The sequence below is a fragment of the Dreissena polymorpha genome, chromosome 2, assembly GCF_020536995.1.
Source record: "Dreissena polymorpha isolate Duluth1 chromosome 2, UMN_Dpol_1.0, whole genome shotgun sequence".
NCBI classification, from domain to species: domain Eukaryota; kingdom Metazoa; phylum Mollusca; class Bivalvia; order Myida; family Dreissenidae; genus Dreissena; species Dreissena polymorpha.
In genome coordinates, this window is record NC_068356.1 from 87306720 (window position 1) to 87319977 (window position 13258).

A 13258-nucleotide genomic window follows, 5' to 3' on the forward strand; every position below is an offset into this window, starting at 1 on the left:
GTTCCAATAAGAAGACAGGTGTTAGATCACGACTTTTAATTGTTTGCGCAAGATAAGTGCTGGTCAAGATCAAAAATACACCAACAAGCTCTACATGTCGGGGGTATAATACAATGTAAGTATATATAGACATGTACAGGTCGCCCTGTGGCATGATTATAAGACATTCCCAGCGGTTGTATATAATAAGGCATGTCAATCCCAGTGCAATATATTGCTTCGTGATAAATGTCCACTTATTGGACACCATACACTCCATTTTGTCATGAGAACACATCAAGCAAATTCTATTTTCATTTTTATTGAAATTTATTTTCTAAAACAAGTAATGTTGCATGAAAAACCTTCTTTAATTTTAGATGTCCACTCAGATGTTCTTGTACATAGTGTTCACTTCATCAGTTGCTTCCTTCTTTCGGAATACAATAGGTTCTTTCATTTCTGCGCCATGTGCTGAAATATAATTCAAGCTACAGCAATTGTTTGAAACCAAAAGAGAGCCAGTGTTATCCTATATGGCTCACATCCTTCAAAAGAGAGCCAGTGTTATCCTATATGCCTCACATCATTCATAAAGAGAGCCAGTGTTATCCTATATGGCTAACATCCTTCAAAAGAGAGCCAGTGTAATCCAATATGGCTCACATCATTCATAAAGAGAGCCAGTGTTATCCTTTATGGCTCACATCATTCAAAAGAGGGCCAGTGTTATCCTATATGGCTCACATCATTCAAAAGAGGGCCAGTGTTATCCTATATGGCTCACATCATTTAAAAGAGGGCCAGTGTTATCCTTTATGGCTCACATCATTCAAAAGAGTGCCAGTGTTATCCTATATGGCTCACATCATTTAAAAGAGGGCCAGTGTTATCCTATATGGTTCACATCATTCAAAAGAGGGCCAGTGTTATCCTATATGGCTCACATCATTCAAAAGAGGGCCAGTGTTATCCTATATGGTTCACATCATTTAAAAGAGAGCCAGTGTTATCCTATATGGCTCACATCATTCAAAAGAGAGCCAGTGTTATCCTATATGGCTCACATCATTCATAAAGAGAGCCAGTGTTATTCTTTATGGCTCACATCATTCAAAAGAGGGCCAGTGTTATCCTATATGGCTCACATCATTCAAAAGAGGGCCAGTGTTATCCTATATGGTGCACATCATTCAGAAAGAGAGCCAGTGTAATCCTATATGGCTCACATCATTGAAAAGAGGGCCAGTGTTATCCTATATGGCTCATCATTCAAAAGAGGGCCAGTGTTATCCTATATGGCGCACATCATTCAAAAGAGAACCAGTGTTATCCTATATGGCTCACATCATTCAAAAGAGGGCCAGTGTTATCCTATATGGCTCACAGTGTTATCCTATATGGCTCACATCATTCATAAAAATTGGTATACGAGCATATGCTGATAATACATAAAACAGTTTATAAGTTAGCATAAAATGTATGATCAGAGGTATTAAACAAAATCATATTCAAATGCCAGTAGCAATTTTCTTTTTCGCAACAGTCATAGTCAAATGAAATTTGCATGTTCCATTTTCATTTAGAAAAGAAGGCAATTTGTTAAGGTCATGAAGTAAGAAATAAACAAAAAATATTGCATTGCGACAGAATCAGGTTTTCAAAGTTGTTAATCCATCAGGCCCAAAATGCAATCCTTAGCTAGATCTGAAAGAAGGCTACCACTGCACAAAATTTCCGAGCTAAACGGCAATAAAATCTAAAGTCATTTAGCAGAAAAAAAATTCTATTTTTAATAACATTATCCTTGAGCTTTGCACAACTTGCAAAAAATTGAAAATAATGCAAGATGAACACATAAGCAATGTACATATAGTATTACAATATTTCCGATCGCACTCTAATTTCTGAGCAAAAAACGTTTTTTGTGTATTAACAGTGACCTTGAACTTGAACCCAACAGGAAGACACAAACTGGACTCCCATGCTTGGTCTGCATGTAAGCTACATAAATACAATACATATGCACATTACCTCCATATCAACTCAAGTTCTTGAGAAGCTACCGTTGTTCTAATTTTAGTTACATTGTCCTTATCCCATGATAGGTCTCCATGCAAACTTGTTTCTGTCTTTAGAAACATTGACCATGGCCTTGGCCTGAATTGCCTTAAATTCATCCACAAGATAGGTCTTTGAGTAAGCCACCTAGTCACACTAATTTCAGTACATTGCCTTCTCAAGTTGTTAAGAGGAAACATTTTGTTCTATTTTTATTAACAGTTACCGTACAGTGACAGTCCATCGTTGTTTTGTATATAAATCGTATAGCGAAAAATAAACTTTACATAAATTCATTGAAATTTATTTTGTATCGAGGTTGACATTAAAAACCTGGTCAAAATCGCTTTTTAATCGATAAAATAATATATAAATGATCATAAATACATGCAATAGGCGAAAATCATAGCAGCGTTGCGAGCTTTGCAAATTATATCTTTATTTGGCTTTTGCTAAACATTATTTGCATATGGAAGATAAATACATAGATTTAGCAAAATCGTAGCATTGCATCTCAGTTTCCGTCTGTAACAAATGTATTTGCATTTTCTTACCTTCTCTCTGCTTAATTCGCTCGTATCCGCAATTTTGTTTGTTTAGGTTTGAATTAATGTTTCGAATCATGAATATTATTATTAATTAGGTCGTTTTCGTACTTTACCGTACTCAACCCTAAAAAAATATCGATATACATTGTTTGTTTTCAAACGATCTCAACCGGATTTTCAGTGATATCCTCAATAAAAACATGTTTTCTTATGATTCTTCCCATATATATAGCTATGGACTGTCACTTTAACCAAACTAGTTCCAAATAAAGCCTCAAGCTAGATGTTCGTGATGCAAGCTTGCATTATCAAAAGTTGTATCAAGACTGCACAATCCAAACTAAATATATTGATTGGAAACCACCTGTTTGCTGCCATCAACCAGGCCCTGAGCCATACCCCAATCTGCATATAATATCCAGGATTTTCAACAATTTTAAAATTGATTAATTACAGAACATTATCCTCAAACAAAATCTGGTATAAATTTGCCAAGTAAAGCCTTTGAGTAGAGGCAGCTTGAACAAACCTTGAATTTAACCCATTTAAGCAAACAGCGCAGACCCAGATGAGACGCCGCATGATGCGGCGTCTCATCTGGGTCTACGCTGTTTGCCAAAGCCTTTTTTCTAGACGCTAGGCATAAATGGGTTAAACATACATAAATGCTATTTTGCTACTTAGAAACATAATTTTATCAGGTAAGACATAATTCCTAACAAAGTCATTTGACTCTTTGTTTTTACCCTTTGCATGCTGGGTATTTTGTCTTCTGCTAAAATGTCGTCTGCTGATTTCAAAGAATACTATCAGAATAGCAAACAGTTTGGATCCAGATGAGACGCCACGTTCTGTGGCGTCTCATCTGGATCCAAACTGTTTGCAAAGGCCTTTAAAATTCGGCTCCAGCGCTTTAAGGGTTAACACATATAGGCACACAAAAATACAAAAGATTCAACACACATGTTTAATAATTTAGTAATATTCACCAAGAAGAGCTCCCCCACCCCTCTACTTACAATGTGTAATGGTGATTTCATAGGGAGGTTGTGGGTACATTCTCAGCAGCTTGTTGGCTATGGTGGGGTTGAGCCTTTCTTCACCTTCCACGGCTCCAAGTTCTGTTTGCTCAGCCACTTTCATACGAGCCTCAATTTGAGCCTGACATATTGATACAAAAGCTCTATTGGAGAATCAGATAACTCCCCTGAGTGAGCATAACAAAAACTTGAGTCTCAGTAAAACTCAATTTAAGCCTTAATATCAGACACAAGGGCTTCCACTGGATTTATCAAGTGTGTGAATGCCCAAAACATTATTTCACTAAAGAAAGCACAGAACCACTGCACAATTAAAGAGTGGATATCAGAATAGCTGAAATAAGTCCGCCAAAAAAGAATCATCATCATTCTCTTTATAGTAATCTATGTTGTGTGACTTCAAAGCAACCTCCTTGGTAAATGATTCAATATGACTTTAAGGAACAAGCTACTTTTTTTAATGGAAATTTTCAGATTAACATAATAGTTTTTCAAAAGATTAATCCCATGACTTGTGTGTGTTTTTGTGTATGTTTCTGTTATTTTCTTCTTCTTTGGACAAATATTCATCTATCAGCTATTCAAAGCTTAACTACATAAAGTAAAGACACACCAAAGCCTAATAAGATATTAAGATGTGTAATTGCATCATTGCAAATGACTCTATCTGTTAAGGCAATAGACAGGAACAGAACGAAAATGTATACATTATGTTCATAGCAATTCAAGCCAATTAATTTTAAATAATAAACTTCACATATAAAGATGATTAATCACATCCGGCATCAGGCAAATGACGGTACAAAGAATTCATTCAAACGAAAGTGCTCTCTAACATATCACTAACATATCTTGTTAAACACACTATTTCCGTTTAAAGGACATAACCCTATCAGAAATTATCTAATTTATCAACTTCTTGCTTTATTCTTTATGAATACAGTGTTTGATTTATGACATATACAGGTGAATCTTACAAAAAAACGAATTATTATATATTAATTAGTCAAAACAATATAAAATTAATTGTTTTGTTTATAACTTACATGTTTTCATACTAAGGAATTATTCTAGATTTATTGTAAAATGCATTCTTTTTTTAAATGAAGATGAAACTAGTTTAAGATTTTTGAAATTATAATGTGTGTTCATGTTGAACAAAAATTGATTGAAAGATGGCACACACAATTTGTTTGAAGATTTAACATTTTTTACCAAAGATACTATTTTATGAAGAGGAAAAAACATAACAACCAAATTATGAGTCAGTACAAATTTCATTTTAAAATATATATATATCATTAATAAATAACAATTAATAATGGTGAATACATTTTAAAATAAAATTACCTTTCAATTAAGATTGTTGTTTATTTAACATACAAATTACATCAAAAGCATATTACTCAGTTTATAATATGACTGCAATGCAAATTAAAAAAAAAACATTCAGAAACTAGCAGACAGGAAGTAGAATTTCCAGCATAGCTGTGAAAAATGATTAGTTAATTATTACAACCAATAAAACTTTATCTGGGAATTGTAAGTAACCCCGTGACCTAGTTTTTGACCTGACATGACCCATATTCGAACTTGACCTAGACATCATCTAGATACAACATCTGACCAAGTTTGGTGAAGATCAGATGCAAACAACTTGAATTAGAGACAGGGTTCCCAGCTTTTTGTATGAGCAAGATTCCCTGATTTTTTCCTGATTTCTCCCTGATGGAAAATAAAAATTCCAGAATCATAATTTCGACCTATTTCTTGTTTTAGACACACTCAATAAATAGCAGTTGCAGACATAACTAAGCTACATGTATACTACAAAGCCACCATAGCCATGCAGAGGAATCAATTTGCTGTTTTAATTGAATGGACTTTTCGACACAAGTCGGGAAAGTCTGACCAAACAAAATTCCCTGATTTTTCCCTAATTTCAGAAACTTTTCCCGTTTTCCCTGATTGGAAAAAGTGAAAGTCTTTTTCCAGGTTTTCCCTGATTTCCAGGTTGGCTGGGAACCCTGAGAGAGCGGACACTTAATACGGACTGACAGACCGACCGACCGACAAACAAGCTCACTCCTATATACCCCCTAAACTTTGTTTATGGGGGTATAATAAGCTTTTTGGAATAAAAAGGAAAAAAAATACTGAACAATTATACCATTTATCAGAAAGCTTGCATTTTCTATAAAAAAAAAACATGCAACTTAAGGGTCATTAATAAGAACTAACTCAAGAAAGTGTCTTGCACAATTGCACTGCAAGTGATGACATACATGTATGTGAAGTTTCAATTTAAACCTATTTATTGTTTCACCGGAGGGGATTTATGGTTTGCGCTCTGTGTTTCTGTCACTCCATCAGTCCTTCAGTCTGTGAGTCTGTCACACTTTTCTGGATCCTGCGATAACTTTAAAAGTTCTTAATATTTTTTTCATGAAACTTGAAACATGGATAGATGGCAATATGGACATTATGCACGTCATTTCATTTTGTTCCTACATCAAAAATTATGGTTGCTATGGCAACAGATTAAAAAAAAGAACAAGAGCTGTCACCATAGGATGACTTATGCCCCCTATAAACGCATGATAGAAGTTATGAGCTTTTTTCGAAACCTAAACACAGATTTCGAAACCTAAACGCCGACCCTAAGTTCAAGGTCAAGGTAACAGGGGTCAAAATGTGTGTGCGTATGGAAAGGCCTTGTCCATATACACATACATGCCAAATATAAAATTGCTATCTGAAGCGACATAGAAGTTATGAGCATTTTTCAAAACCTAAACGCAAAGTGTGACGGACAGACGGACGGACAGTCCGTTCACTATATGCCCTCCTTCGGGGGCATAAAAATGTTCTGACAATGGTGGAGCCTGTAGGGGACATATATTGCTTGACAATAGTCTTGTTTAAGCTGGATTGCATCAAAAGAGTCAGGCTTATTGAAACACTCTCTAGTCCATTCCCTGGGTAACCAGTCCTTTGTGTCTTTGTGGGAGATCATAAGAACGCTCCCACTGTGGGGATCAAACCCATGACCTCCGGGTCACTAAGCGTTACACCACAGCAGCCTTCAAGTTTCCGTTTTAAGCACTTGAGAAATCTAGAAGTAGTTTGCTTTACAAACTTGGAACATTTCATATTTGTGTTGTGAAAAAAATACTAATAGGTCACTTAACACTGTAATGTGTGGACCACTCAACAAGCAAAAAGTCGCTTCCACAAAGATCGACACTTCAAGGTGATGACATGTTTTGAGTTTCAATTTAATTTCTTAAAAGATGTAGAAGAAAGTCGGTCCACAATCTTAAAGTATTTTTTTACAAAAGTGTAGCTTGATAAGGAACTCACTGACTGACAAAGTGACTTCTCTTTACCCACTTTCTGAACAAATATATTTAAGTACTTGAAATACCAATGGAATGGTACCACCTGACAAAAAGTGAAGTATCTTGGTAGGGAAGCTTCCAACAAAATCTCATTTAAATTAGCTTTACAGTTCTTATCAATTCAAATTAATTGATTTATCATACACGTAGCAATCAAAATGTGCTTCTTGTTACTAGGTCAATTATTGACTGAACAATCATTTAGTCACAATGACATGAAATATTCCACCATATTGTGGATTCTGCAAATAAAGTTTAACCCATTTATGCCTAGTGAACACTCCCATACTTCTAAATAGAATCAATTTATTTCCAAAATTAGAGATGTCTAGTATATTTATTTCTATATTTAGAATATTATTTTCTTACAGAAATGCCTTTAAGCAAACAGTGCAGACCCTGATGAGACGCTGCATCATGCGGCGTCTCATCTGGGTCTACGCTGTTTGCTTAGGCCTTTTTTCTAGACGCTAGGCATAAATGGATTAAAAGAGTTAGCTCAGAAACAAATTTCAATAGAAAATGACCGATAAGTAATAGAAAGGCGTAAACTCCCTTAAAGGTCATTGTAGCAAAACGACCTGAAAATATGCACATGTCCAACTTAATTTATTGAGATGCTGTTTATAAAGTTTTATTAATTTGTCAGACATTTAATGCATGCTTATACCATATGAATATCTTGGACATTTATACTGACTTATCGAATGAAAAACTTAATTTTTTTTAACAGTTTTTTTTTATTACTTTTTAACGAATAAATTACTCAAACTTAAATAACTAAAAACTTCCAGCCTGAGAAGTCCGGTATTAATAATTGCTCAAAGAAAAAAACAGCGCTTCGTAAATAATTGCATTTTTGAGAAAGTACATGTATTGGAAAATTAGGCTCAGGAAGTTTACTGTATACATAGGCATTTTTCAGTTAGTTTTGACTCTGGGAAATTAATTTTTGCTTCCATGGCAAGATCATTCATTACGGAATATAAAAAGTATGTTTATGGCGTAAACGGGAACACTGATACATGTACATTAAACCAAATTGTTTTCAAATGTTATCAGTTTTTGCAAAGGCGGTTATAAATGGAAGTAGAAACTTTCTAGTACCAGAGCCCTCAATTCATTTTAGGGGAAGCGAGTCGCTACCCTCATGAGGGGGAATTTTCGTGGCGTTTCCCTTTTTGGGGGATTTTTTTACTTACTTTCTCATTATTACATTTGTACATGTTTGCACTATATTCATTTCTTTTTTCATAATTACATATGTTTGACATGATTAAATTGAAATAGAATTGAGATATAATAATCATGAGACACATCTATAAAAAAAAAAAAAAAAAAAAATTGAATCAGTGGAATTTTTACCCCCAAAAGGGTTAAAAAGTATACTTTTCAGGTGGGGGACTGCGGCCGAAATTCGGCCGCAGATTTGATAGATTGAGGGCCCTGAGTACATAGGTGATAAAGACTTCACTTTCCGACTTACCTTTTGTGTTGCTAAGCATGCTGCAAATTTGCCATGTTCTTCCATGCATGTGTTCTCCTTGAATTCATTTTTTTTCCAACATGACATCAACTGTTGTAGTATATCCTGACACGCATCTGTAAACAAGAACAAATGAGTCGTGTTCTGAGAAAACTGGGCATAATGCATGTGCGTAAAGTGTCGTCCCAGATTAGCCTGTGCAGACCGCACAGGCGTATCAGGGACGACACTCTCCGCCTAAAATGGATTTTTGCTAAGAGGAGACTTTACAGTACTCGAGCTGGCGGTTTCTTAAAAACTGGCGATCACTCGAGCATTAAAGGAAGTCCCTAACAGTTTCCTCTAATTTCTATATAAAAATACCCGCAATAACTCAAACATGTGATTTTCGATAACTCGAGGATGTGTGCTGGTCCCTGAAATTCATTTCACACATAATTAACTGGCAAGTATTCGAAGACACCTTCTCGTCTGGTCGGTGCTAAAAATATTCGAGTTGTGAAAACAGCCCAATCAAGCAGACAAAAAACGCTTGATTAGGTGTGAATTTTGTTGCAGTTTGAGAAACACTGCAAATTGTCATCCTTTGAGATGCAGACAAAAAGCTACACAGTTTTAATAATAATTAAATAATTACCAGCAATTGGTAATTATGATAAAATATATGGTATAAAAGAGAGCGTAGCAGATAATACATTGGAATCTGTGTAGTGATCATGTTGTATTTCCAGGGTTTTTTCATGCGCATGTACATACCTTGTGTGCTATTTTAAATATTTTCTATTACATATGTTTTCTGTTTGTATGTTGATTAAATTAAATGAATGAACGAGCATTCTAATTTGTCAGTTTAGTATACTGAAAAATCAGCGAATTCTACAAAGCCTTTTCTTTCCCAAGCACCGTCTTACATGTAAATAAAGCGTTTGCGGCCAGAAGTTAAGCATCACCAACCAAAACAATAAAATAAGTAATACCATGGATTACTCGAAACCTGCTATTACTCGAGCATCGAGGTCAGTCCCGTGCGACCTTGAGTTATCGCAGTTTTACTGTATTTAAACGAAAAATCTCATAAAAGCGTAAAGTGTCGTCCCTGATTGGCCTGTGCAGACTGCACAGGCTAATCTGGGACAACACTTTACGCACATGCATTATGCCCAGTTTTCTCAGAACGCGACTTAAATTGATGTTTGAATGATTTTTTTAAAGAGAATTTAAAAACAGAGTTAGTAATATCTTACAACAATCAGTTGAACTAATGGACATACATTAAAAGAAGCAGTTGAGGTTGTTTGTGATTTACTGCTTTGAACTAAGTTTAGGGCTACACAACACAAATAAACAAAGTAAATTGTGTAAATATACCTCTGCAAATTTAGCACTTCTTTTGTAAAATTATCATTGCCTGTTTTATCTTCTTATCAACACAATCTATAAAATAATATTCATGCATTTACATTTTTCCTTTTGATTTTCTATAAAAAGTCAAAAAGCAAATATTCTAGAATTTGCCAATCAAACACTTTATATGTACAACAGATAACCCTTTCCCACTTAGAAGCAAAGTGAAAATGGCTATGTGCAAACAGCATAAAACCAGAACAGCCTGCAAGTAACTCGCAGTGTGTTCAGGTTTTGTGCTGTTTGCTGCTCATCAGTATCTATTAGGTTTGGAAATGAAGCCTTAAAAACTTGAATCTACTAAGAAAGGTCTTAAACTAAATATAACTTTCTAAGGGACAACAAATGTGTGAAAATACGTATCTAAGCTGATAAAGGGATAACCAGATAACAAAGTCTCATTTGCAATCTGACATGGATCTGAAGCTGATGATTTATGGATTTGTTACACTTCAAATCATGTTACCAGCATAGTAATAATATAATGGAGCCTTGCTCAGGCTAATCAGGGACAACATTTACTGCCTAGACTGGATTGTAATAAAAAATTATACCTCCTTTAAAAAAATACCATACAAGCGGAAAGTGTCGTCCCTGATAAACTTAAGCAGACGTTACTCACATACATTAAGCCTGTTTATGCCAATGTTGATGCCGGTTACAGGGCTCAACATTAACAGTTGTCCTATTGCCCCTGGCAAATAAAAGTTGGGTCCGGGCAAGTTACTTTATAATCTAGTTGTCTGCCCGGGCAAGTGCAAAAAAGAACAAAGCATTTAATTTAGACTTTAATTGCTGTAATCATTTTGTTAAATGTGCAAAAATAAAAAAAGGTTTTGTGGTGTATCATTTTGATCTTCATTTAAAAATATGAGGTTAACAGTTAATGTGCTATTTCATGTTTGGACAAATGGCTTTACGTTCAGGGCAAGTAGATTTTTTAAGTACTTGCCCGGCAGGGCAAGTTGGATTTTAGGTTAATGTTGAGCCCTGGTGCAGTGAGATTTCTAAACAGTTTAATGCACTAGAATACTCCAAGGTACCGTGATTAATTTGGGGTGTTTAAACATTTTAATACATCCTATCAAATACAAGATACAAGGCCACCGTAATGCCTTTTTTTGATTGGTGCATATTAAAATCAATTTCATGACATGGCGACAAGTCAGTGATTGTTTTGCGATTTAAGCAGAAGTTTAACTGAAGAATTTATGCCTTTCTAACTTCAATTTGAAGATATTTGAGATAAAAATGGACTTCTGAACTAAAATATTGTGAGTTGGTAATGTTGTTTTGCAATTCTACGCAAACTGATGAAAATTTAAACTTTCTGGTGTCCACCACATAATTGACTTTTCCTCGATAAGATGCTCCAAAGATTTAGCCCATACAAAAAGGATCTCTAAATTCCTTGCGCGTCTTATAAATAATTCTAACTAACTGACAGACGGAGTGCAAACCATAATTCCCCGTCAGTTTCACCGTTAGGGGACAATAAAAATCATGGTTATTTTCAAGCACTGTCTGATTTTTTCGTTAAGACATTCAATTAAACTAAACAAAGTCAAATATTGTTAGAGTCTGAGTTTTACAACGTTTAATGACTAAAAATCTATTCATGCTGGCAGCAAGAGATGTGTCTGTCAGGTTTGACAAGTATGTCAAGCAGGTTTGTTTATAACGAAAATCCAGAGGGCGCTTATGAAATACTGTGAGTTAACCCGGCCCACGAGTTAACCAGGTTTGAGTAAAGTTAGTTTTGTTTTTTGCAGAAAGGTCAACATAAAGTTATTAAGAAGTCAACATATAACAATAAAACTGCTCCATTAATATCGTACCATTTCCTAGGCGGACATTTTTCACAGCAACCCTGTCTCTAAGAACAGTTTCGCGAATAATCATCCTATGTTTGTATGTAGTTACATTGTTGAGAGTGGTTTTGAGAGCAGGGGCATTTCTGGAAGATTTCCGACACAAGACTTCTGTTAACCTTGGCATTATTGAAATCTTCAATAAATTTAAAATCAATAATGTTTATGTTAATTCATCAAATAAAATTTAAATTCCATTAACATATTAATTTAATTCAGATAAAATTGTGACATTGACATTTAACATCGCGAAAACATGTGATACTTTACATAACGATTTGCTCTACGGCAAATTCATGTCTATTCGGCGGATTTCATCCACATAAAAATTCTCCACTAAAGTAGTAAATTAGGAGTAAATTCTGTCCCACGTGTATATTTTCCTGGGATGTTGCTGGAAAACATTTTTGCTGCTTTGTATTTTACTAGAGTGTCATAACGTTCTTAAAACATACAATAAGTGATGTTTCGTGTGCTTTTTTCAATAAAGTCCAGCATGCAAAGGTGCTATTTAAACGCTCTTTCAATGTCCCCAACCACCGAAGCAGATACTGCGTTTGATTTTATATCACTTTCCCGAAAATCACAAGATGAAAAAACTAAATAAAAAGTATGAATAAAGTTAAAATAACTTAGTGTATACATCAAATTCTATAAAAAATATTTTATTTTTGAAATTATACATGTTGAAAAACATGTCCCTGCACCATTGAACAGAAACGTTACCAAAGTTCAGAGCTACTTGAATAACAATAGTATAAGCCTTTTGATTATTAAAAATGCCCTTTTTAATCACAAAACATTATATTACATCATCTAGACATTATTACTGATATCAGAAACATTGAAAAGCAATGATGCCTTCATTAAGGTAAGGCGACATGTATTTATCTTTAAAACGGAACAGATACGTTACCATCCTTTCTCACTGAACATCATGTACCCTTGCCGGTATATGTATATCGGGTCTCTTTACAGTTAATTTTCAATATTTAATTTCCAAAACTGATCAACTTCGATACACTGACAAATAGAAATGACGCATCTGATGTAGTTTAGTTTTGGGCAAACAGAGACGTTACGAACAAATACGTTACCGATTTTCGCTAATTCAGATTTAACTGATATTTTCGCGCGATAATCAAATGATGTCATATAGCCGATGACGTCATGTATCGCGCAAAATCGCTAGACGGCGTTTTCCGCCATTTTGTTAAAAGAAAGGAAAACAAAATATTAGAGGCTCTGGAAAACAAGGGCAAGTGGAGATTTTTGCAAATTTCGTTGAAAATAGATATGAAATACATATATAATATTCACTATTTATATCATGGAATTATATTTTGTTGATATTTGATGACATAGTAGAACTCGATATAGAAATAGAGTCGATGCGGCTAATACCGTACGCATTCGGATCAATATGGATGGTTATCGGCTGTTTTCTACCGAGAAATGAAAACTGGAG

At 34.7% G+C, this 13258-nt stretch overlaps 1 protein-coding gene across 1 annotated transcript; it reads right to left on the bottom strand.

Moving 5' to 3' along the window:
* Nucleotides 1-285: 285 nt before the first annotated feature.
* LOC127867945 (coiled-coil-helix-coiled-coil-helix domain-containing protein 1-like) lies at nucleotides 286-12082 on the bottom strand. The gene is made up of 4 exons (XM_052409464.1): nucleotides 11758-12082; nucleotides 8516-8631; nucleotides 3608-3749; nucleotides 286-453 (listed from the first exon to the last, which is right to left on the bottom strand). The coding sequence occupies exons 1-4, from the start codon at nucleotides 11915-11917 to the stop codon at nucleotides 368-370; spliced, it is 504 nt and encodes a 167-aa protein (XP_052265424.1). The 5' UTR covers nucleotides 11918-12082; the 3' UTR covers nucleotides 286-367.
* Nucleotides 12083-13258: the final 1176 nt, after the last annotated feature.